Source organism: Alligator sinensis, unplaced genomic scaffold (genome assembly GCF_000455745.1).
Source record: "Alligator sinensis unplaced genomic scaffold, ASM45574v1 scaffold320_2, whole genome shotgun sequence".
NCBI lineage: Eukaryota > Metazoa > Chordata > Crocodylia > Alligatoridae > Alligator > Alligator sinensis.
This window is the reverse complement of record NW_005842684.1, coordinates 281,515-307,880: the sequence shown is the minus strand read 5'-3', so window position 1 is coordinate 307,880 and position 26,366 is coordinate 281,515. Positions and strand designations below refer to the sequence as shown.

At 41.0% G+C, this 26,366-nt stretch overlaps 1 protein-coding gene across 15 annotated transcripts in view; it reads right to left on the bottom strand.

The window, feature by feature from the left end:
• EPHA5 (EPH receptor A5) overlaps nt 1-26,366 on the bottom strand; it is a 386,478-nt gene that overhangs the window by 82,244 nt on the left and 277,868 nt on the right. For 14 of the 15 annotated variants that reach the window (XR_003096319.1, XM_025215915.1, XM_025215906.1 and 11 more), the window contains 4 exons: nt 19,573-19,638; nt 7,971-8,038; nt 4,777-4,902; nt 3,447-3,632 (listed from right to left, as the gene is read on the bottom strand). Coding sequence is in view for 14 of the 15 variants with exons in the window: in XM_025215915.1 (XP_025071700.1) it covers nt 3,447-3,632; nt 4,777-4,902; nt 7,971-8,038; nt 19,573-19,638 (446 nt within the window). In the remaining variant the exon portion in view is untranslated. The remainder of the gene's footprint in view (nt 1-3,446; nt 3,633-4,776; nt 4,903-7,970; nt 8,039-19,572; nt 19,639-26,366) is intronic. The other variant, XM_025215908.1, reaches the window with a different exon arrangement.

Sequence of the window (26,366 nt, the reverse complement as noted above, 5' to 3'; positions counted from 1 at the left end):
GAGAGACTAGAGAAACTGGACCTTTTCAGCCTCCGCAAGAGAAGGTTGAGAGGCGACCTTGTGGCTGCCTATAAGTTCATCACGGGGGCACAGAAGGGAATTGGTGAGTATTTATTCACCAAGGCGCCCCCAGGGGTTACAAGAAATAATGGCCACAAGCTAGCAGAGAGCAGATTTAGATTGGACATTAGGAAGAACTTCTTCACAGCTAGAGTGGCCAAGGTCTGGAACGGGGGGAGGTGGTGCTCTCCCCTACCCTGGGGGTCTTCAAGAGGAGGTTAGATAAGCATCTAGCTGGGGTCATCTAGACCCAGCTCTTTCCTGCTTATGCAAGGGGTCGGACTCGATGATCTATTGAGGTCCCTTCCAACCCTAACATCTATGAATCTATGAATCTATGAACCTGGGTCTTTCAAAGACTGGCTGAGTGTTGTTATGATTTTGGATTGTTATATAAAAGGCACTGCTGCTACTATGTCTTTACCTATTTTTCATTAATCTAGCCCCTATATTTTTTGCAGCTGAAAGTATTCCATAAATTAACTGCAAATGCACCCAGTAGTTTCTGATCATCCACAGCCTCTTTTTCAGATAATAGCTTATTTGTTGGAAATATATACATATGCCTATCTCTGTTTCCTGTCCCCTCACCTGCTACCCTGAGATTTATTAGCATAACCAGGCCCCTACGCAGCTTCATGACCTTGAATTCAATGGAAACAGTCTCACTGGCATCAATAAACTTTGGATCCAACATTGTCACTTTATTAAAAATATTTTCCCTTATGCTAAATGTGATATTCCAGTCTGTTCCCCACAAATAACATCCACCCAAGGCCCAGAATGTGTCAGACTCAGGCCTCTTTCAGTAATAGCTTTCTTAGAAATAAAAAATATCACAGTTTAAGGTCTAGTAAGGACTCCGGAGCAGTCAGAGCTATCATGATGCTTTTATGCATACTAAGGCCATGTTAGGTCAACTCTGAGAGTGTCTGACATTGATGTTTACTCATTTTATTTTTTCTTCACTCCAAGGTTTGAACCTTTGAACTCAGTGACCTAAATCACATGGCTTTTCATCCTACATTAATACCAACAGAAAGCTCTACAACAAACTATGATATGTGTTCAATGGCAAAGTATAGTATCTATTACAAGATTTCTGGCTGTTAGGTGAAATACTTGAAATCTACCTTTCAATGTACTGTTTTAGGGATTCTGTATAAATTAACAGAGGAAAAGAACATAAAGGCAAAAAATACTATTTTTCTCTAGGCTTTGAAACATGCAAAATGCAGAACTGAATGGGCAAATTGGAGAGGTTAGTGACTGAAGACATCAAACTACTTGATTTTCACATGCAAGTGCAAGCTCTGTATACTATCGAAGTGTGGAGGTCATTTCTTTGTTATTCTGCTTTCTCCTACCCTAGGACTTTACGAAACCAAACTGAGTGGAAATGTAATAAAAAGCTGTCAATTGCAAACCAATATCCATTCTTCACAGGCTTAATGGCTGGAACTTTTATAGTCTGTTTTGCAAATTACTATTAAAATACCTCACTTATAGTCTGTTTTGCAAATTACTATTAAAATCCCTAAACACACTGATTTAAAAAGCCATAAATGACTGTGAAAAGCTGCCTCTAGTGAGTAACGAATTGGATGCAGTTGGCTTCACTATTCATAATGTTGGTGTTTGAGTACCTCTAACCATGCTTTGAAATTAACACCTCATTAAGGTGAGTGGAAGGCTAAAGTTCATGTCTTTGAAGAAGGCTCTTTCCTCTGTGAGGCCTGGCTTAAAAATTACCATATCTACCTGAATACAAAAGGAGGTTTTTTCCCCCAACAGCATACGGAAAAACACTCTTTGTCTTATATTTGTATAAAAGGAAACCTTATTAAACACATTGAATATCATTAAATTAATGGCAAAAGCAGTGCATTCTCAGTAATGGAAACCAAGTGTAAAGTTGATTAAATTCAACCAACACTAAGCATGCTTATAAAATGATATTGGGCACATATATTGATAGCAACCCACCATGAATATAGGTTAGTATAACCTATCTGAATAATATATATATTAGTGCCTGCTGTGCGCAGTTCCCCTCTGCACCAACTCTTTTTAAAGTCATGGTGAGCTACTACATTGAATACATTTCAACTTCCTCTTCACCCCCTCAGCTGAGCTGCACCTTTCTTTCCCATTTCCAATGATTTCTGTTTCTTCATCAGCCTTAAGTGGCTGGCAAACATCACCAAATGGGGCCCCAAACAGTTCATGCAGAATCCCTCTGTGGCTCCCTTCTCTCAGCCTGCTGTACATAATTAGTGTGGCTTCATCCTCTATGAGGTGGAGCTAGACCAAGTTGCCCTGTGCTTCATCTGCATGTAAATTTTTGGAAGATCCCAGGACTCATGACAAGAGCACCCAGCTCCAGTCATGACTTAGGGGCTAATTAGCATGTGGATCCATTTTGCAGGTATTTGAAGTACACACACATACCAAGCAAGTGCTGAGCTATGGGGTCATTGAGCATTATACATTCTGCCGCCTCCTTCAATCTCGTAGCTGTGATCCCAGGAAAAAGGGATAGTTATTGGCCCAGCATTGCCAGCAGTTCCAGGGAAACTTGTCTTAATGAATGATCTCCATAGTACTGGTAACCAAAGGGCCTACTGGCGTCTGTTGCCTCCACCTGCATCCCTCCAGGTTATGTTCAGCCCCATACTTTACTCTCTGTGTGTTCCTCCTTCCCCACCTTGGTTTCTGTGATTTTTAATGATGATAAAAGACAGTGTTCCTCCACTTCACAAATTCCTGTCTCTGAAAAGGGGACAGAGAAGGCCATCTGACCCAGAAACAAAGACACTTCTCCATTTCCTGTGGGTTAAAAATTACACATTTACAGAAAAAAATGGATGGAATTGAGAGTATAGTCCCCTCTAGTTTGAAGAGGAATACTGATGTTTGTGCACTTAAATATTAAGGCTTTGGTCTCATAGGTGACTCTATGTGAGTGCAAAACACAAAGTTAGTTGCAGGGTCCAAACCTAGTGATTATTATTAGTATAGGGGCATTGTGGTGTAGTAGACTATCTACAGTACTAGAACACAGAAGACCCGAGTTCTCTTTTCAGCCCTGTCACCCAGATGAAGTGTGAGCTGGGGAAGCCATGTCACTTTGCTGCTTCAGATGCCCTAGGTTTCACTATAATATGAATAATCTTCAAAGAAAAATAAAATTTATGAAGTAATCTGACTGAAAATTTTCATATATTTTAGTCTGTGAGTTCATAGTTTGAGTAACTACCATTTTTCTTCAGAGATTTTTTGTGAGAAGTAAGAATTTAGCCCTGGGACTATAATTAAGATTTATGCCTTATTTTTCTTAATTAGTCAGTGTTCAATGAGCAAAGCCTGCAGAGCCGGGTACATACTTTTTGTGACAACACCCTCCAAGTGAATGATGTTAGGATGGTCGAACTGTCCCATAATGCTTGCTTCCCCCAGGAAATCTCGTCTTTGCTTCTCAGTGTAGCCCACCTTGAGGGTTTTGATGGCCACTGGAAACTCACGTTTTCCTTGCAGCTTCAGACGTCCACTACAGACTTCACCAAACTCACCTTCAAGAAACAATGCCAGAAAGAAAAATATCATTGGATATCTGGAAAACACCCCTGAATAACGGAATACATAACTGATACCAAAACATGGGCCATATTACAAGATATACAGCTAGAAGGGGCCACTATGCATGGAATATCACGCATTTGACAGTACTACAAAGTCACAAATTTTGTCATTTGTGACAAATTTGTTCACAAATTTTTGGAAGACATCTGACCCTGAATGAGTGCCAAAACAATTTCAAGTGATTAAAAGCCCACCAAATCCCTAAACTGTTACAATGGGTGACTGTCACTACACTTAAAAAGCTGTGGCTAATTTCCAATTTGAAATTTTAAAACTTTATGCCTATTTAAGAGCCCTGTAGTATCCCATAAGTCATACGTAATCCTACGTTGTGATCGAGTCACTTAAATTTCTCTCTGGTAAGTAAAATAGACTGAGATCATTTTGAAACTTATACTTTTCTAAGCAGAAATCATCCATACAGCTCCTTTTCTAAGACTTTCCAATACCCCAGTAGCAGGATCACCAGCAGTTCATACAAAGGCGACACACAATGGTTAAAAATACTTGTGTTCATATCTGCTACTTATGCAAACAAAAAAAAGGGTGGTGTTTTAGACAAACAGTAACTGACAAAAAATGCAGTTTCAGGATAAAATAACATGAACTACAGTTCAAAATATAAAAATTGTTATATAACATTTAACAAAGAACTTTGGCTGAAAAACAACAGGAAAAAAATTGGAAAGGTCGAAAGGTTTTATTTTGACATTTTCAAAGGGAGCTAATTTTACTTCAGTTTGAAATTGATTTACAGTAAAAAGGGATTATAAAAGGGATAGTCAACCCCAAAACTGAATAAAACATTTCAAGTGGAATAGTTCAAGAGAAGCCCATTTTTTGGTTATATCACCCCACTAAAAAATCTTTTCCACACAGATCGACAAATGGCTCTATTGTTTTGCAACTGCAGTCAATAATATGTATCTCACTGACACCAGTGGGAGCAGGAGCAGGGCCTAAATCAGTTACAAAGGTGTCTCCACAAAGCATATATTTGAAAAGCCTCTTATTAGTTTGAAGATTATGATGCTAATGGAAGTTAAAAAATGATTGCTAATTATATCTTCTTACCAGCTCCAATAACTCTTTCAATTGTTATGCATGAAGCTTCTATCTCCTTGGCAAATTCATGGACAGCTTGATTGGGGTCCTCATAGGTATGTGGGTCGATATAAGTCTTTACTCCTGGTAATTTAACTGTGAACATAATTTAAAATTTAATTGGCATATGAAGTTCTGGATGTGGATAGTACTCATCTCTTCTGCTAACTTTTTCCACACTGGAAAACATTGCAGGGAGTGAATGGTTTAATCTTGTCATGCCTCAGTTCTCCCTTGGTTCATTTTATTAAACATCCATACTTTACATCAATATTGTGGTGTTAAAAGATTATGAGACACTGTATTAATATATATAATGGAGCCCCTTATGGTAGAAAGTTGTCTCATGGTCAGTCTACCCATGGGAAAGGTGGATGGAAAAAAATCAAAAAAGAAGGGGCAATTTTTCAAAAGGACTCAGCTCCTATTTAGGCACTGCCAGAAGAAATTTCCCCAAGTCACTTAAGGGATTAAGGAGCACTGTTCCTGTTAATTTACAAGGGATTATGCTCCTAATTTTAGGTGCTTTTGTGAAACCTCTCCTTACACTATGCGGTATGGGAGCTGCTGACTTGTGGAGTCCTCCTGAAAATCTGTCCCAGAGAATGTGACATCCTCCTCATGGAAAGATGCAATTCATAATGCACTAATGATTATGTATAACCTACTTAATCAACTCTGCATTGCAAAAAATGTTACCTTGAATTAAAAGAGGAAGAGAATATGTCTGCAATGTAACAAAGCTTGTGGGTTGCATTTCCATGAAACATAAAATCAATATTAGGCTTGTTGTCTGGGATGTGGCAGGAGAGCAGGAAGTACTTCTACAGGAATTACTATTGCTATTACTACAACTTTGTTCTGAGAATCACTAGACCTACTTGTGCCAGTACCTGCTCATCAGTGCAAACTCAAGGTTTACAATGTATCCCTTAAGAAGTTACTTTTTGCTGCTTACACTAAATGGCATTAATGGAGGTTTGATTTTACTGTGGAAAAGGATTTAAAAAAAAAAAAAAGATAGCTAAATACCTTATTTACTCAAAGCCAAGGCAAAGCTTTTTCCCTCATTCAGCATGGAGTAAAATCAGCCTGTCTTGGATTTGAGTATAAATGGTGAGCAGGTAGCTACAGAGGCTCTGACTCCAACCCAGACTTAGGATTGGGGTTGGAGTTGGAGCCACAGTGGCAGCTGCTACCCCGCCATCACCTGTTCCTCACCACTGCTCCCCCATTCCCACGGGTCTGCTTCCCACCACCACCTCTGCCTGACCCTGCTCTCCTCCTTCCCCTCACCAATCATGGCTCCAGCTCCAGTCTGGGGCATGGAGCACATGGTCAATCCAGCCCCTGCCTGGCCATGCAGCAACAAGGGCAGTGGTGGCAGATGTAGACCTGGGTCTCGGTTCAACTGGAGCAGGTCTGAGGCTGGAATCTGCTGCCACCACAGCCACAACTACCTGACTGGGTGGGAGCTGGAGCAATCATGTGCTCTGTGCCCCAGGTTGCAGCAGGACCAGAGCTGGATCTGTGACAGAGACTAACCAGTGGCAGGGTGGCAGGTAGTAAGGGAGGGCAAGCATGAGGGGGCAGGCAGGAAGGGGGGCAAGTGCCAGGGAACACAGGCACCCAGGGTGGGAAGGCAAGTGGTGGGGGGACAGGCAGCAGGTGGCAAAGGGTGGGGCTGGGGCCATGCTACCTGCCACCCCACTGCTTGCCCCTGTGCCACTGCTTGCCCTGCTGCAGCAACAGAGGAGACAAATTTAAGATGACCCTCCAGTAATTTGATGCTTCACATGAAAAATAATAACAAATGTATACATTTTTCATGTATAAAGTCTAATTAGTGGATGCTTATCTGAAATTCTAAGTCATATCCAACTGGGGTAAATACAGTAATATCTAACTTCTGTGTACTGCACTTTACATCCATAGATCCAAAAAGCACCTTATTAAGGATCTCTTTAGAAATTCTAGCACTGGTTTTATATAAAAGTAATATCTTTTAGTATTTCCATGGTACTTTAAATGCACAAATCGGATTAATATCATTGACAAATTAATTTTTGCAAAATTTCTTTGAGGAAGGAAAGCAAATACTATTCTCCTGGTAGTACGGGGAGGGAAACTGAGGCCAAGATGACACCTAAGTCTACATGATGAGTTAGTGGTAGAGCAAATATTAAAATCAGAATCTTCTGACACCAGCTCTGTGCTCACTCTCATAGTTCCTAGAAATGAAATGCTACAGGGCATGTCTACACAAGACATTTACTGTGCAGTTGATGTAATAAACATCTCAACGTCTACATGTGCACCTGTATTAGGCTAGAGTAAACTAATTTACTCCATAGCAGGATAGTACTTGTATTTACAAGTAAAACATGCTGTAGCAGCGCACATATAAATGCTACCTAGCTGGCTGGAACATGAAGGTACTTCAGTGCGGTGGCTTCCTGCTGGCTAGCCCAACACGGAAGCACCATCATGCCCCAGCAAGCCCCTCTGCAGCACACTGAGCTGGGGGTAGCAGCTCCAGGCTGGCAGGCTGACCCCCAGGATCCCCTCCCAGCCAGGGCTGCTCCTTCTAGGCTCCATGTGCTGTGCCTGAATAAACTGTGGAGTTTATTCCTCCAGAGTTAATTGCTCCCAGGTGCGTGTTCAAATGGCATGCCTGGGAGCAGTAAACTCCAGATCAATAAGCTCCGTAGTTTATTCCAGTGCTGTAATTGCACATGTAGATGCATCCACAAGCTGGACAAGCTACTGCACAGTAGGGCTGGAAACGACGCATGCGGCGCTGGGACTGCGCTGTAAGTCGCTAAAGCAAATACTAAATGACTGCCCAGTAACAACTGCATAGTCAGGCGCAAGTGTAGACACACCCTGTACCAACTAAACAAGATTAAAAATGATGGGTGTCACATAGCAGAAGTCTCTATACAGAGGAAGGAAATACAGTTATTGAAATATTACTGAAACAGAATCAAATCAGAGCTCAACTGAGCTACATACTTCACTATGCACATAGAAATAATCCCATTGACAAAATGAAACTAGTTACATGCATAAAGTTAAGCACTGTGCAAAGCCACAAATGATTATATGTGTATATATCTATGCATGCGTGTGTGTGTATCCTTATTACTTTAATTTTCACTCACTGTGGCCATTATGGAAGTGCATCTTTTCCTCTTCTGGATCTTGTTTAGCTTTGCTATATCCACACCGCCTAGAACAAAATACAATCTGGTCAGTCATATATCAGGAAGCTTTTAATTAAATTCAGTTACATGAAGTGCAAGAAGCCAAAACAGCCATACAAGGAGTTAATTAATCAGAGCTATACTGTTTTGGCTTTTGTTCATCCAAATAATCACACTGTCTTTTCCTTTTGATTTGAAGAGATTTTCAGACATGCCTGAGGGCTGGAGGGGCATCAGCCTCACTGAATTTCCATTGGAGTTGTGCTCCTCAACCCTTAGATGAAAAATCTCATTCAATAATATTGTTAACTTTGCTTTTATTATTAAAAGGGACAAGGGAAAATATGAAAGAATTGGAGGGGATAACAATTAGTAATTGCATATATTTTTCAGATTTCAACACTTGATGAGAGATCAGGTGCCAAGTTATAGACTTGCAAATGGAGGGAACAGAAAAGTGAACGTGATCTTCCTCAGAACATGCAACTTTCATGGATTTTCCAGGCATTCCAAGATTTTACTGTAATTTCTGGGCAGCCCCTGTCTTTACACATGGGCCCTGGCCTTCTTACACTCCCCTGTTGCTAGCTGTTCACCTCTCCAGCAGCAAAGGAGGGGGAAATTAGAACTTGGGTGCTTTTTTGCAAGCGTTCATTACTTAAGTTCACTCAGTTTTCTCTCCCTGGCTCTCTAAGTGGCATTATCATTCTAAGCCAGTGGTTCTCAACCTTTTTAGGCTCAAGGTCTCCCCCTCCCCCTACAACTCTGCAAAGTGTTACAGCATCCCATTAAAAAAATTAATATAAATATATTATATTAAAAATGAACATAATGGTATTGTCAATAATTAATTAGTTATTAATTGATTAGATCCTCAGAGTTATATTATACTCGCTCCACTCCCACCACTGCCATGGCCAGGTGGATTTGCATTGCATACCTCCTGCAAAACCAGATTGGGAAGTGGCTGTGACAGCAACGTGTGCTCTTGCTTCAGGCCTTTCTGATCCAACCCTTCACAGCGTCTCCCAGAAAGAGAGACAAGCAAGACAGGTGGAATTACTCTGTCTGCAGCTGTTTTCAAGATGCATGGTATAACCCAACTGACAAATGGCCACAGCAAGAATGCCTGCATTATATTAAGGAAGCCACTGTAGTCTTCCTGCTGCAGCTCTTTCCAGTCTGGTTCCAACATGTCTTCTTAACACAAAAGCACATGGGGCAGTTCTACCTGCTGACACCAGCATCCATCTCCAGGCTACTGCCACTGCAGGGTGAAATTGCCCTATGTGCCTTAGTTTTCAGGAGGCCCAACTGAGGAGCAGCTGCAACAGAGGCAGTGTATCTGATTGCATTGCATTCTACAGGCAGGTGCACCATTTGCTTCTGCATTAGGTCTCCTGGATTCAGCTCATGTTAAGACGTAAGAAGCAGCTAGAGGAGAAGCAGTGCACCCACCTGTATAATGTCATTCTTTCAGACACACGGCCTCTGTTGTAGCTCCTCCTCAGTTGGGCCTCCTGAAAACCAGGGTGTGAGGTGCAATTTCATCCTGTGGCAGTGGTATGGCATCCCTGGTAGGTTCTCGAAGCACCCCAGCTTACAACCACTGCTCTAAGCTTATGTGGCTACCCAGGCTGTGGGCCTGCAAGCTGATACACATGGGCAGTCCCTCACTGAGTGGTGATTAGTAGGGCAGCACACAGACACAGGGGTTTGTTCATGCAGAATAGCTAGTGGGATCAGGGCCCAAGTGTTATGCATGTATTTGGAGAGTGCTCTTTTCCCCTCACCAAGCTTTGTTATTAATAAGCTACTGAGCTCATCCTGCAATTGGATCTATGTGTCTCTACTTGCTTGTAGTCTAGGTCAGATCCCATTCCACCTATTAGTCATCTAAATGAACTTTGGAGCCTCTGTGTGATGCTATTCTACCCTGTTCAAATCCCTGAAAATCCATTAACATATCTATTTTTGTAACACATTGCCATTTGACCCTTAAAACTGAGTCACAAAAAAGCAACAAGGAGAAAGAAAACCTAACTCCTTCCACAAAAGCTGCTTTCCAGGAATGCAAGCAGGGTGCAATACAGTTATAGGGTGCCTAAGTCCACTTACACCCCTAATAATTGGTGGAATAGAATCTGAACGTGGATATGGATATGGATAACTATATAGTAACATGGATGTAGTGATTCTGAAAATAGTCTTCTCAATAAAGAGCCATTTTAAACTGAGAAATACAAAGACTTCTCCTGGTACTACCAATACATGAAATGTGGCACAATACCTCTAGCATAATTTACAGCAAGGAAGAGAGTTTGTTTAATTAACAAGAATCATAGTTGGAAACCTAGCAAACAGGTAGCTTCATGTGACACCACCACCCTTCTCCATGCATAATTCAACTGAAGTGAATTATGGTCTGCATGACTGCAAGATCCACTGCTTTAGTTGTGGTTTCATAACATTAACTTTTTTACCCTGAAATGAGGTTTTTGGCCTCATGCCCAACACTGAACCTGAAGGACCAAGGTATTCCTCTTAATCTGATCTCTACCCTTCAACCTGTTCAGCATTTGAGGTCCTGCTGGTAGTTAGGCCACACTACTACTGACATAGAGCTCAGCATTACAAAGATATGCAAGCCACTCCACTACATCAAAGTGGGAATAATTTGGGCAAATTCTGGAAATTGAGGTGGAGGGTATCAGACCTCAAGGTACAGCAAGGCCAAGATGGAAAGATAACATAAAACCTCATCTGGAATGGATAGGTAAAGATGTGATAAAATGAAAGGAGAATGAACAAGATAGGAGGAGATGTCAAGTGGTGATTATGGTTATTGTAGGCCACCACAGCCAGTAATACTAGAGAGATAGAAGACTGAAAGTTCCAAGCCACAGGATAAAACACTAAGGGAAAGAAGGACAAGAAAGCTGGGAGAAGGGTAGATGCATGAAGGAAGAAGGTTGAAAAGATCATAGAAACAAACATACGGGGAATGAAAAAAAGAAACAATGCAAAGTTAGGGGTGAAATGTTGGTAAGAGACAGTATGGTAGGAGGGAGCAAAAAGTGAGGAGACTAGGAAGTGACTCAATCAATCACTGGTAAATAACAATGCCATCCTTGCCAAGGAATGGTAACATAATAGAGAGCAGCCAGCACTGGGCATAGATGGGAAACTGGTAACAAGGCGGGAGGCCCTCAGAGAAATATAACACCCGTTGATTGCTAGAAAATGACATTTAGAGGTTAGAGGGTTTGTTTTAGGAATAGGCTTGTAGATAGAGTAGATATACATTAGAACAATGGTCATGGGGAACGGCAAGGGTTAATTGGTTTCTAAAAGCCTGTTTCTGACAAAGTTTCACAGCCTTTAAGGCAGACACTGTGTCTGAGACCAACGGACAAGTGGGCATACACATCCTGGGAAATTAAAGACATGCATTACAGTGTTCCCTGAAAACCCATAACAAAGAAAAGGGACTCTTCAGCATTGGGATTTGGTCACAGTGACCACCTGCAAAGCACCTGGGATTTCCAGTTTTGGTAGATGGACCAAATTAGGAGGCCGGGCATACCCAAATTAAAGACATCAGTAAATGACTAAATGGATATGTGTGCATGTGGTGGGTTTGGGAAACAAGGAATTATGCTGACAGGACAGAATGTGGAGAGCATGATGACTACAGGGAAACCAATCAACGGTACCCAGAAATGAAGAGTCATCAGGAGAGAAAGATTACAAAAGGAGAGATTTCACAGAGATTTCAGAGCAGCAAAAGGTCCTGGAGGGGGGGATCCTGAGGTCATCATAGACAGAGGGTGTGCCACCAACCCATCTCACCCACCCCACTGGGAAGAGTGGACCTCAGCCTTTGACCTCCAAGACTGCTGACATTCAAGAAAGAACTACAGAGTGAAGCTCGCATACTAGCCAGGTGTACCTTTCTTCTGTGAACCCTGGAACTATTAGATAAGTAGAATCTGGGGGTTATTTTGTTTGTTTTGCCTGTATTACTCTTATCTGCTATCACTGGGCACATCTATACATTCATTAATGCACCTTAGATACTGTGCATTTAGTTTAGTATGTAAAACACTAATTAAATGTGCAGTGCCTAAAGTTACTGCGCAGTAGTGCTGGTGCAGTTATTTAGTGATGCTTACTGAGCATTAGCGTAATAAGTGTGCAGTATGCTGTTAGCACAGTTTTTGCTATGACATGCTACTGTGCAGTGTTATTAGGCTAATGCGCAGTAAGCGTCTCATGTAGATGTGCCCATTGTGTATCAATAACATTTGCCTGTTATCAAATAGAAGAATTTGTGGTCATTCTGAGGGTTTGGGTCCGCCTGGCATAAGGTATCTAGGTCATAAATCCAGTACCAACATATATGGCATGGAGTCTACACAGGAGGGTATACTAACCTAGCATGCTAAATCTGTTGTTATTAGTAATACCAGGAGGCACTGCTGGGGACAGGGGCTCACTATACCTATGCCCCACATAATGTGTGGAATTAGCTAGGTGGGAGGAGCAGCCCTGGCTATGTGTGCCTAGGGTAGTGGCATCTCTAGGATGGCACAGAAGCTTTCCTTCTTGGTGCTATGGCTATACTGATAGTGACTATGAGCTGAACTCTTTGGGCATTTTTACCTATTCTCTGGGAGATGGGGGGGGCACTTTTAATTAAAAGTTTCGGAGCGTCATGTGTATCAGTGTTCCCGGGGCTGAAAAATGGTGGTGGATGCTTTGAACTAAAGTTCACTGAATGAGCTGTAGTTCAAAGCACCCCACTGCCATTTTTCAGCACAGAGGTGCTAATACATGTGATGCCAGAGTCTGCTGAAGCATGTTTCTTTCTGTGCTCCAGCAGACTCAATATCTCAATTTATATATCTCCACAAACTCGATATATATATGTCCACGCTAATCCGGGATTTATTTGGCATCTTTCAAAAGTTATTCACAATCAATAATTTGTATTTTTCTTGGGATTCAAGAATTGTAAGTATTCCGTGTTAATATTCGATATATACCACACCCACTCTTCATTTATTCAGTGCAGAGGTGTATAACTAGAGATTCTGTTAGAGAATTATGAGACTTTGACTTTGTCCTCAACAGTTCTGCTGCTCTCCCCACGGTATCCTAAAAGCCCTTTGGAAATCTTCCAGAATCCACTGTTTCAGGGAGCAGTGCCAAACACTGAGACTGAGATACTCAGAAGGCAATGCAAATATAATATTACATGAGGGTAGACATGAGGCAAAACTTCGGTGGTCCTTAAATCAAAACTGCTTGGCTAGCACAATGGTGCTGACCTCTGTTCAACTAGCAACATTCAATTTTCAAGTGTAGGCTTTTGTTCAATAGGGAAACTAAAAGACTCTTGCATTCCTTCCATGGACATCTTCAGTCAGTGAGCAAATGTCTGGCTTTAAAGAGATTTTGATGCATGAAGATACCAGGTAGAACTGGCTAAAAGGCTCTTTACTTCCAGGCAACACAGAAAGTGTAAACTTTTCAGGGAAAACCAATCACTCAAATCACTGATTCCTAACTCCACATTTTCTGGAAACCAAAACCTGAGAACTACCCAAAATGAAATATTTTCATTTTCTAGGATTGTTGTTTGGGGTCAGAATATTTTAAAGTAAAATAGACACCTTCCTTGAAATTCTGTGTTTAAGCCAAGTCCCAATTGTCCATTAAAAAAAATCTACAGAAAATTTTCAGTGAGTCCTACTTCCATCCAATGTATGTTGGCAAACTTCTTCTGTTTACCTTTTAAAGCAAACATTCTTATCCCTTTTTCAAACTTGAAGTACAACATCTGTAAATAGTCTTTCCTAACATTAGCTTCCTTACTAAATTATTCTCATGAAGATTTAATTGTGTACAGATACCTCCTCTAGAACTCGAAAAATGGAATCTTCAGTCACATATACACAGTGATCCAAGAATACCTTAATTCAAAGTGATTAACATTTTACTACCTACAGACAGATTCAAAGGGCCAATATGAATGAGTCATTTTTGATGGTAGCCATCTCTAGAGCTCTATAACATATACAGCAGCATGTCAGATTAGCATATAAAATCAGGTTCTGGAACCCTCCATTGCACATTAAAACATGGTTCAACAAGATGCACCAAGTAAAACTGCAGCTGCCAGAGACTGGTTCTCAAGCACTGGTTCAGCATCACTAACAAAGCATTTGAGGAAACCTGTCCATTATTATCTTCTGTATTTTACAACTGCACAATCTTAGAGATACAGGCAATAAATATGCCCCTTTGGGCTTAAAATGTACCTCTTCTCTTCTGGACGTTTAACCAGTCTGACAAAATCAGAGGCAAACTGTTTCGCTTTTTTTCTTTTCTTATGCCCTTCCAAACCTTAAATTTAATATCTATATATATATGTTTGTGTGCGTGTGTGTGTGTATATGTGTCTGTGTGTGTGAATGTATATAATTAAAATTTAGATATAATTTGTCATATGACATGGCTTACTCAATATGACTGATTCTTTCCCAGATATGTGTTATTACTGACAGGTAAAATATCCAAATGTTCTGTTTTAAAAGACTTTTAAATGAAAAAAAATGTGTCATTTTGTGGTATAATCGAGTTTAACAGGCACATATAATTCTAACGCTTATGGAAAAAGCTGTAAAACAAAGCTGCCTGGTGGACATTCATCCTCACAGTTTAATGAGCACTGTAGAAAATATTGATTTTGTATAACTTCTCTGTACTGCTTATAGTGAACTGGGCTACATACTCAATGGATGTAACTTACTAAAGCTCCTGAATTTATGCTGATTTACACTTGTGAAGGATCCAGACCAGATTCTTTATACTGAAGCCACAGACCCCCCTCACCTGCCTCCTACCCCCAGCATAAGACCATATCTGTAGGTCCCATCACATTAAAAAAATAAAACTCAAATTTCAGTGTTTTCCAATACAAATATGAGATAAATGAATTCATATTTTAAATATTCTTATGGCATCATGTGTGATATAAAATTGAGTTGCAGATTTACCAAGCAGCTTGTAGAATATTTACAGAGCAGATTATGAAAAGTGCAGCTGTAAAATGGTCCCTATGCAGGTTTATAAAATATAAAAATGGATTGGTGAAAAAATCCTACCGGGGACAAGTGAGTTTGACCATGAATGCATGCTACCTATTATAACCTAACTCACTTGACAAGGGACAGAAGAGAAACATGATCCAGATGTCAAGAAATGAATGACAAAGGCTTGCCCTTCTTGGATGGACGGAGCCACTTGACCCCTGCCCTTCTGCTTTACAATGTCCCACAAGCTCATGTTGATCTTCACCTTGCCATGTATTGTTGGTACTATCAGTGATAAAGCACATGGTTTCATCCAACCAAAAAGGCATATGGTGAACAAATCATGGAAGGAAGTCTGCTCATCCTGGCCTTGACATTGTGGGCACTATGGGCATGATCCAAACCTAACTGAAGTCAATGGACAGTCTCTCAATGCTGTCCACAGAACTGGATCTGGGGGTCTATGGCCTTGTATAAAGCATGTGGGCCTAAGTCCTCAACAGCAAATATTTAAAGAGGCGCACTAAATCCTTGCTGAAATCTACCCATTTCCCTAATATTTCAGCCCACAGCTGAACAAGATTGGGTCCCTCCGCTACTTAAGGTTAAAAGGCTATTTAAATGCTTTGTTGAATCAGGGCCTCATTATAACCATTTTCTGTCCAACTCATCGCTTTTAAGGGTGCATGAGGCTTCATTAGCCAGGACAGTGTGGTTCAAGTTGCTGCCATTCTCAGCAATGGGGCAGCTGAATATGAAGGTAGGGGAAAAGCCCCCAAAACTCATTTGAGAGGATGTGGCAGATATATGCCCATCTTTATAGCAGCCCCATAAGCATTTCTACCCAGTGGCTAGTTACCCTAGCAAACACTTCACTGTCTGAATTGCATACTCCCTGAGTTGTTTTCTTACACTTGGCCAAATCCTCAGCTGATATACGCTGGTGTGGCACATCCCCAGTCAGAATCTGGCCCATTAGGTTTATTTAAAAAGCTCCTCCTCATGCTTTTTTAAAAGTACGTTAGCTGAGATACTTAGGTCAGAAGAGGAAATTTGTCCTAGTTTGTCTAGGAGGTGGTTTAATTGTAGGACTAAGAAATTTGACTTTGGCTTTATTCCTTGAAAGAGCAGATAAAACATCTCCCTTAAAGAGAATAGTTGTCTTAAGCAAGGGGCATGTTTCCTCACCGTTTTACTGAATCAGCCTAGAATAATTTGCAAACTTCAATGAAAATAACTGCAATTGTCCCAGAGATGCACACAGCTGCTCACCACTGCCAACTCACTCTTTCTCAGCAGCTTTCCCACATCAACTGTCCCATTCTCTACTATCCTCTCCTATATTTGACCTCAGAATGACCTGGAAGTCTTATTAGGGAAATTTTGAAAATACTGGAGTGGTATTTTAACGTTTATTCTTGCTCTCACTAGTCCTCTGCCTTCCTAAATCATGGAAAGAACAATTAAAGATAATTTAAACAAGAAACAGATTCCTCCTCCTGCTTGCAGGAAGCTGCCTCTGAAGTGATCTCTAAATCTCTTTAAAGAGCCTGTCTTTCTTTCCTGTAACACACTCAAAAGCATCTATACTTTGAAGCACTTCTGCCATCTTCTGTATTCAAGAACAGCAGCTTCCTTCTACACTCTCCTCTCTATAGGGAGGCTGTAAACCTGAGGATGATTTAGAGAAAACACGTTTCAAAGCCATAAGCTGTTCTCCCTTCTCCGTTGAGAAAGAAGTCTTGTACTTTTTTTTTTCGCTGTACACTCATGTGCTTTGGTAAATTAAAATGATTGTAAGCATTCTCTTTTCCTAGCCCTCAGCATGTTAGGCATACTTAAACAGGCCTGCTTAGTTTTCCATTATTGCCAACCCCTTTATTTTATGCCCCGATGAAGAATTCAGGGTATATGACACCAAGCTGCAACATCTATGTTTCTGGTATGCTGGTCCTAAAAGGCAACAGAACTATCATGAGTCTTTATTTTGATAATCATTACAAAATGTACAAGAAAACATTTTGGCAGCTAAATACTGCAGGCTGAGCTGTCTAGTTTAGTACTTCCAATCCAACATATTCAGCAATCATGATTCAGGTCACCAAAAATCATGAGAGTTCAGCTTTAAAAAAAAAAATACAAAACCCCCAAACATTCCAACTTTTGTTTTTTGCTTTTTTTAAATCCTTCTGCTCTCATGCTTTTTGGATTCCCATCAGCAAGCTTTGCACTGTAAATGAAAGCAGAGATTATTATATAATCACATGGCACCAAGGGCTGGGGCTTTAAGAAAAGAAAAAAAGAGAAAAATTTTCAAGAAAAAATCCTGAAAATTGGCAACAGCACATTTCAGAAGGATAAAAATTACAGATGCTTTCTGTTTCTTGTAAACAGAACAGACTCAGTTCTTTCTTCAGATATACAGATTGTATTGCCACAAACAAGAATAACAGGCTTTGAAAGGAATACATAACAAGTATAACACCCCTCTAAATATAAAAATCCCAGTGGTTTGAAAAGGCTGTAAAAACCCTCTTGTCACAAGGCCTAAGTCAATCCTTGATTACTGGGGCTTAAGAAGTTTTCCCATAGTTAGGGAACAGTTTAGTCAAGAATTGCTTCCACAAGGTTTTTAAAATCTGCCTCTCAGGCAGAAGTTTCAGGCAACTGTCAGAGAAAGGACATGGGACTAGATGGCTCATGGGTCTAATTTAGGTTGGCAACTGCTATATTCCACATAGGCTACAAAAAGATTTTTATCTTGAGATGGACCATTTAATCCTGAAACGAAGTGCAATCGTTCAGGTGTCCATCTCCATTGTCTCAAGATAAATTCTAAAAAGGTTCATAGGGTAATAAGTACTAGCAGTTTATTCTGGGACATTGCAAAGTATGCCTGAAGGGTTATCCTAGGATTGCATCACTGAATCAATGGCAGAAAAACAGTGGGGCATTCAACCACTACTATTAGAAGTGGTTATACTTTTGTTCTGGGACAAACACAGGCACAACTTGCCCAGGGACACACGCATTGTGTTTTTCACCACAGAAAGCGATGGTATGACTTAGCTCTCTTTGGTTAGGGGCCTTGGTTAGGACAGCTTTACAAATCTTCCATAGCTATGTTTAAAGGTCTACAGGGTGAGGCCAAACATAAACAAAAACTGGGCATCTTAATTCTCTGTTCCAGTTATTTATATCCTGCAGTCTCAAAGACACACTTCTTGGACACAGCCAGACAAGTGCGGATGTGCAGTATGCAGTGCTGCAGACCCGTCTGTAGTGCCACACATAACACATGACACATACTGACATTCCCAGCACTGCTAATTTACAACAAAGGGGATGGCGGGTGGTGGTGACATTGGGAAATCCTCATGTAAAAAACCCCCTGCACTTTAAAAAAATGGGGTAGCACACAAGGCGACAGAGCGCGTCACTGGAAACCAGAGTCTGGCAAGCCAGAGCCATGTTCTGGCTGCCAGCCAGGCTCTGTGCTGCCAGATTGCCACAGCTGCAGTCCCTGGCAGCCCCCAGGACCCCACGTAAGGCTGCTGGGGCCAGCCCAGGTGCTGTCCCCAGCCTCCCCTAACCCACCTAGGGCAACGTGCCACACACCAGAGCACATGTATACAGGCATTTACTGGGAACAAGCAGCAGTGGCAAGTGGGAACACAGCTCATGGAGACATAGGCTTTGAGTGTTATTTTGAGTCCCCATGCAAGCTCAGCTAACAGGGAGCTCTCTGCCCACACAGCCTTCAGCTGCTCAGAGACCATGTCTCCTGTGCAGTGATCCAAGTCTAACCCAAACAAGTCAATACAAATTAAAACCACCCCTCACTTTATTAGTTAGAAAGCATGCAAGAACATATAAGAAAGAAAACTGATTATGCAACTCAGAGAAGGGCAGCGTCAGAATTTCACAGCATGTGGCACAGACATCCAGCTCTCGGTTCAATGAAAGGCATGTCCAATATTGTCTTTCTAGCTGAAGCACATCATCATTATTAGTGGCATGTCATTAGAGACAACAACATACAATTCACTTCACTGATATGCATGCTACATGCCAAAAATTCAGTGACCTTTGCACCTTTCTTTTGGACAATAATCCCCCTCCCCCTGCTCAGTGACAGGAAGCAGGATTTGATGCAGTGTCCAGCATGCAAGTTACATGATGTTTGGTTATATTATGACATATGACATTTCTGGTATGTTGTCTGGGTCGATCCATCATGGAATAAATGTCAGATTTTCCACTGGGACCCTGCTCTTTTGGAGAAATACTCTGCTTCAGAAAATGCTATTTTCAGTTGTTGAGATAGACAAGTTGGGTGCAGAGGTCAGACGAGAAAGCGATTCCAGGCCAATACAAGAAAGGAAGAAAAAGGCAGACTTTGCACAGAAAACATGGAGGTATGACACCAAATAGGAGCCAGAGTGGGTGAGAACACTGACCATATTAGGCTCGGATAGGCAACAGCACGCAGGGAAGAAGCCCACCCACAGCCATGATCGCAGCAACTGAAAAGCAAACAAAAAGGCCCAGGATAAGGTGTAAATCCCACTGCCCTGGTCATGCGCAAATACATTTGCAACATTTTCATATGCTTTTTTTAAAAAAGTATTTGGACCTCAAAATAGCAGGCTGCAAGGCTGTCATTGCAGGAGCTATGAGCCAGGAAAACCCCTTTGAGATACCATATGGCTCTGATGCAGCAAAACATTTAAGCGTGTGCTTAACTTTATTTACTTGAGTTATTCCACTAGAGTCAATGGGGTTACCCAAAAAACTTTTAAGTTAAACAAATGCTCAAGGACCAGATTTAAATCAGGTGTTGAAGTGATTGTTGTTACTCAAATCGTGTTCAGCGGAGTAACTTTCTTTATTTATTTAATCAATGTAGCATTTCAAAGGTGCACAAATTTGTGCCCAGATTTTACAAACATTTATGTATATGTATGATATTATTCACTCACATTGACCTTAGTGGGACTCCTTATTGGAGCAAAGTTAGGCACATGTAATAAGTGTTTAAAGGATCAGGGCTTTAGCATGTGTGTGCGCAAATTTCTGGGGCAGCCTTTCTCCTCAGTAATTTGAATGCGTATTCAAAGACCAGAAAACCACTCTGTGCCTATGCACAGCTTATTTTCAGACTAGTGAGGCATTATTCTAGCCTAACCAGAGTATTAACTTTATTTGGCTTTAGTACATTACTTGAACCTGGATGTAACTCTGAGTTCTCTTTATCCTTGTCATACCACTAGCACAGAAGATTCCCTTTGCTACTAAACATCAAACTATAATGCAATAATTTAAGCCAGAAAACAATATAAGCCAGGAGAAACAGATAAGGAGCCAGATCCTAAACTGGCGTAAATTAATATAGTCTCACTGTTCCAGAAATGGCTGGTGTCCATTGGCTTAAAGTTGTGACTCACTGGGTGTGTCTACACGTGCATATTAATGTGATGCAATAAACTCTGGTGCACATTGCACCAAAGTTTATTGCTCCCAGACACTCATTTATACGTGCGCCCAGGATCGCAGCATGGTGAGCCAGGTCAAAGCAGCCCTGTCTGGCAGGGGGCCCAAGGTGTCAGCCTGCCAGCCTGGGGCTGCTCCCCCAGCTCAAAGTGCTACAGAGGGGCTGGCTGGGGCATGATGGTGCTTCAGTGTGAGGCTAGCCAGCAGGCAGCACTGAAGCACCCTTGTGTCCGAGCCAGCTGGGACAGCACCTACATGTGTGCTGCTGTGGAGTTTTTTACTCCCGTAATTACAAGTACTATCCTGCTGTGGAGTAAATTATTTTCCTTCAGCCTAATAGGGGGTGCACGTGTAGACACATGCTATTTAGTGTGCAGCTAATTAATTTACTGCACAGTAAACATCTCATGTAAATGCATCCATTATTTCTCACAAAATCATCAGAGCATGCCCTTCTCTTTTCATTTCATTCCCTCTTTAGAGTTGTAAAGTATAAAATGTAAATACCTAAAGACATAAAAGAGACAGACTATTTTGACAAAATTAACATTCTACAATTGCATTTAAGAGATGGTAATGCAAAATGACTTCAGGCATGAAGCAATTTACAGAAGTATCTGCTCTATTATTTTCTTTCTTAAACCACGGCGTGCGGAAAAAAAGTCTCTCCATACTTCTTACAAATTTTCTATCAGCAAAACAATTTACACACATCCTATAAGAAGTGTTGCCAACTCATGTTATTTTATTGCAACACTTGCAATAGCAGGTGTTTCTGAATATACTAGTTGCTGGAGTCATCTAATTATGTGAGAGACTCAGTTTTCATTGAATATATGATGTATATTTTATTTCTAGTAAGCTCTGAGCCCTTACAGTTGCAAAGAAAAGCTTGAAAACAAAAATGTCAAAGGTTCAAAAAACAGAAATCAAATAAAAAGAACACAGATGTTTAATGATTGTTGAAACAACCCTAACTTAGAAGTGTTGAATATGAGGTGTTGGCAATGTTGTATAAGATCTATTTAAACCAGTCCATTCTATGATGATTCTCTTTCTGTCTCACACATACACACACACATGTCCCTCTATTATGTTCTTTTTTACAATGGAAAATAAGACTCCATTCTGCAAGAGTCACTGGCCAGGCATTTCAAAACTGCTCAGCACCTAGAATCAAAGTTCTATTTTGAAAATAGGTCATTACCATCTCAGGCACCAAAAATGACAGAATTCTCAGACACTTATGCACGCTGGGTATTGAGTTTTTAAATGAGGCCCAGACTTTCATTAGGTGCTTAGAGCTGAGCATTTTGGGGAAAAAATAGCCCAGAGTTATAAGGTCAGAGAAGTTAGTCAGGTATAACTGAAGGTAGAATTTGCACCTCTTTTAATGCAATTTGCATACAAAAAAAAATAATTATGTTTTTAGAACTATGCTGCACAAAATTAAGAACAAACCAAATACAAAAGACCTAAGGCCAGATCGTATTCCACATCTTAGGTATCTAACTGAAATTAGATGCCTAAGTGTTACCCTATTACTATTTGCTGAGGTTCCTGAATAATACTTAATGCAAAAGATGGATAAGTCCTCTTCCTTGATGTTTTGTGTGACAATCTGAAGGCTAAAATAATGGTGTATTACAAAAGAAGATATGTTTATAGTTTTTAGAAACTTAAGAAGAGTGGAATAGATCACACTTCGGGGCATAAATCCACTTAGGTAGCTAATGGGTGGAATAGGATCCAGTATAAAGATCTTACAGAAAACATAATTTTCTTAAGAAAAGAATTAACTTTGACTCCCAGAAATCAGAGTATAAATGCCTCAACTAGGTAGTTAACACCAAAAAAAGCTTTAATACTAAAAATGTTCCAATGCCTATTACCTTGGTGGTGAGGCAAATGAAAAACCCAACTATTATATAATAAATATAGATTAAAGTTTAAAAAGAGGCAAGATTCAAACACACCTGCATTTCAGCCTGTCCTGGAAGTCACTAACTATGGGCTGTGACAGACGGTAGGTGATAGTTTACATACTGAGAATACTCTACTTGGAGTTGAGAAACACATCATTATACTGAGAGCCTAATAGCTTCTCAAGAGAGCTTAACAGCTATTGGTAGAGTAAGAAATCATCCTTCAATAAAATATACCCAGGCCTCAACAAGATTTTACAATCTTCCATCACCCTGAATTCTATCTGGAAACAGCCCAAGAAAAGATACAAGTACTGATGCTACATATCTGCTTTGGGAGGTGGATTGTCCAGGTAGACTTCACAGACTGATTTAGGTAGGGCATATTAGTCCAGAGTCATGGGGTGAGGTGACCAAACAAGGGTCAACTGCACCTGTGCCAGGCACAGCCCATCTCCATAGCTGGAGGCAATCAATATAAGGTGTCTAGCGACTGAGAGCCAGGCCTGCTGCAAGACATTATGAAAGGTGGCAAGTGGCCAGTCAGGATAGATGTAGGGGAGTGGGAGGTTTGAATGAAGCATGTTCTACTAAGGACCCAGGGAGGAAAGACCCACACGGACTAGAATTACCTGGAAGACTGGAGTCTGGGGAGAACAGACTGAGGCTTTCCCTCTGGAAGAAGAAGACTAAGAGTCAAATCCAGAGAAGGGCTTGGGTGCTAAAACAAGACTAGGGAGCATTTTGGTGCTTACATCCAAAAACCCTGCTCTGTAGCTGTGGAACCCTGGAGACACTTAAATTCATGAAGTGCTTTCTTCTGGCCAACTGCTGTAACTTCCTCAGCCTGATGAAGGGTTTTTAAACCCAAAAGCTTGCTTAATTTTTTTTTTCCAACTACTTAAGTTGGTCTAATAAAAGATATCAGATTCACCCAAGGAACCCTGTCTTCTTTTGGTCCTGAAATTCCCTAAATATGCATAGGTCTACTTGTTGTTCATGTACAAAATTGCTCCACTCCAAGCAGCAACCACCTGACTCTTGTTTAAGGTCCATAGGGATCCACAAACTAGGTGGACAAGTTCATAATCTTCCCAGAGGGGCCATTAGGGAACCTCAGAGCACATCTAATATAGTGACAGGACTGAGTTCAGCAGAAACCACAACAATTCTCATTTAAGAACATGACCAGGACCGGGAAAGCTCCTCACCTTTTACATAACATCCTAGTGGTTAGAGCACTCATCCAGGAAATGGAAAACCTGGGTACTAGGCTCTCCTCAGCCTGATAGTGTTCAAACCCACACCTCCCACTTCCCACGAAAGCATGGCAACTACCAGGCTATAGACTTGGAAGGGAATATCTTCCATGGATACCTTTCCAGAAAAGCACTGTGCAGAAAGGAATGCAAGAGTCACAGTCTGGAAAGAGAGAAGGAAGACGAAACATGAGTATGTAGCTTTGTGGTCAGGGTAGTCCCCTGAGAAAAAGCAAGTCCCTGCTCCCAGGATTGTTACTGTGTTTTATCCAATGAATTGTTTAATGCAAAACACATACGCAGTCCCCAGAGCAAGCGCTAGATCCCAGGTTGCAATTTTACATGCAACTTGTATTGGGCAGATAAACTAAGAAAATTGCTCCACGGGTATGCTTACTTACAAACCAAGTGTGCCTCATTAATGAACAGGCACAGTTAAAGCAACTACATATTGGGAATGAATGTCCAGGACTCTACACAAAACCAAGATCTACTGCAGAATCCCAGAAGTAGCCTAAACAGAATCAGATATAATGTAAATGCATTTGGGTGCATCTCCATGTGTGCTTTACTGCAGATCTGACTAATCAGCTTTGCGATAAAGTGTCACCATCTACATGTGAGCCCATATAAGAGCACAGTAAGTTAATGAACTCTGCTGTAGGATAGTACTGTCCAGGACAAGTACTATCCTACAGTGTAGTTATGTGCACTGAAATGCACGTGTAGATGGTGACAGGAGCTGGCTGGAGCACACAGGTGCTACAGTACAGGGGCTGCCTACCAGCTAGCCCCACAGTATAGCACCCTCATGCCCCAGCCAGCCCCTCTGAAGCATGTTAAACCAGGGCAGGGCAACCCCAGACTGGCAGGCTGACCCCCCTGGGCCCCTGCCAGCCAGGGCTGCTCTGCCCCAGCTTGATGTGCTGCGGTCCTAGGAGCACTTGTAAATAATGAACCCAGGAGCAATAAACTTCAGCATGCACTGTGCCAGTTTACTGCTATGTGCTAACTGTATGTGTAGATGCACACTTCGTGTGGTACTGTAAACAGGCTAATTTGTTTTGTTGGGTAGCAGAGCTATTCAGCACCCATGGACTTTTGTGATCTCTCAGCACAATGCTCACTGTGCTGAAGGATGCTTGCAGGGAGGAGAGCAGGAGGGTCAGTCTTTCCCCAGTTCCTGTTGCTTCCAACCTAGTAATCCATCTAGAGATGGGATGGGTGATTGTCTTATTTATATGACAGATACCAACCACTGTGGAACCACTGCAGATAACATACTACAATCTGACAGGTAACACAATTCATCTTTGCAGTCAACCTCTTTCACAAACTATCCATGTATAGCGACTAGATGCAGGTATAAGAGTATCTATTACATACAGTTCAGGCTCTTAGGAGCTGTAAGTTAAGGATTTTAATCATGATAAGAAAAAGCTTTGTTTTGGGGTTTTTTTGTTGTTTGTTTGTTTTAATAAGCTGTTCCTATAGGGACATTCTTTATAGGTCTATATTGGAGAATAAAAGATTCTGAAGTTATTGGAAGATTTTTTCTAATATTTTACTGAGCTCTGTGATTAGTTTAATCCACCTGTAGATTAGAAGTCCAGCACTATAACCTGGACCCAACTGAAATAATAGTACTACCCTGAACACCAGAGAAACAACATCGTACATTGTAAACTTATGCCTATTTCAACCATTTTAATACTCCTTTTTATTGGTACCTGATAGCCTTCCAATTTTCCTACAATTTATATGTAGTTCCTCAGCACAGCCTACTATGGTTTATCTAGTTTACATGTTGGAACCTGTCTCCAACCTGTTTTAGAATAACTGAAAAGAACAAGAGATTGCATAGATTATATGTAGATGATCTGTATGCAGACCGTGAGAGAGAGAGAGAGAGAAAAGCAATACTTCCTAAGGCCCTACATTTGAAAAGATCCTTTGGAAATGATTTACAAAAATCACTGTATGCCTAATTATGTCTAACACAAAAGGCAGTGCAACTGTTCCCACCCCCACCAAGCAAGAGGCCAACTCCAAATGATGCTGTCACTCATATTTCTAGAATGCACAATCATATGATTTGTCAGAGTACTTGAAGCCCAAACCCCCAAACCGTCTTCTTTTTCCTCATGTTTTACCAGTTCTACAGCCAAAAAAAGATTTTATGACTCCATTATAAATTACTAGACCTTTTATATCAATGCTCAGTGATGGCCTAACATCACTGCCACTGGTTCTGGAAGGTGTTCTTTTCTGTTTTCAGTTGTTAGGTAGCAGAACCAGTTGGGTTTGACATGGTGGTGGTAGTAAAGCTAGCTCTGTGGCTAAGCAAGAGAGATGGTGATTGTGGTTAACATGTCCCTGTCTCAGACCAAGCTGAAATAAGACCAATTGAGACCTTATCTCATCTGGAAGGGTTGGCTCAATGGCTTTAGATAAAAAGCAGAACCAGCTTCATTATATTGATACTACTGGAGGGAGAGAAAACTGTCAAAAGGTTGAGTGGACATTAAGGTGAAGACTGTTTTTAAGGGCACAGTTAAAGATGCCATGGGCTAGGGA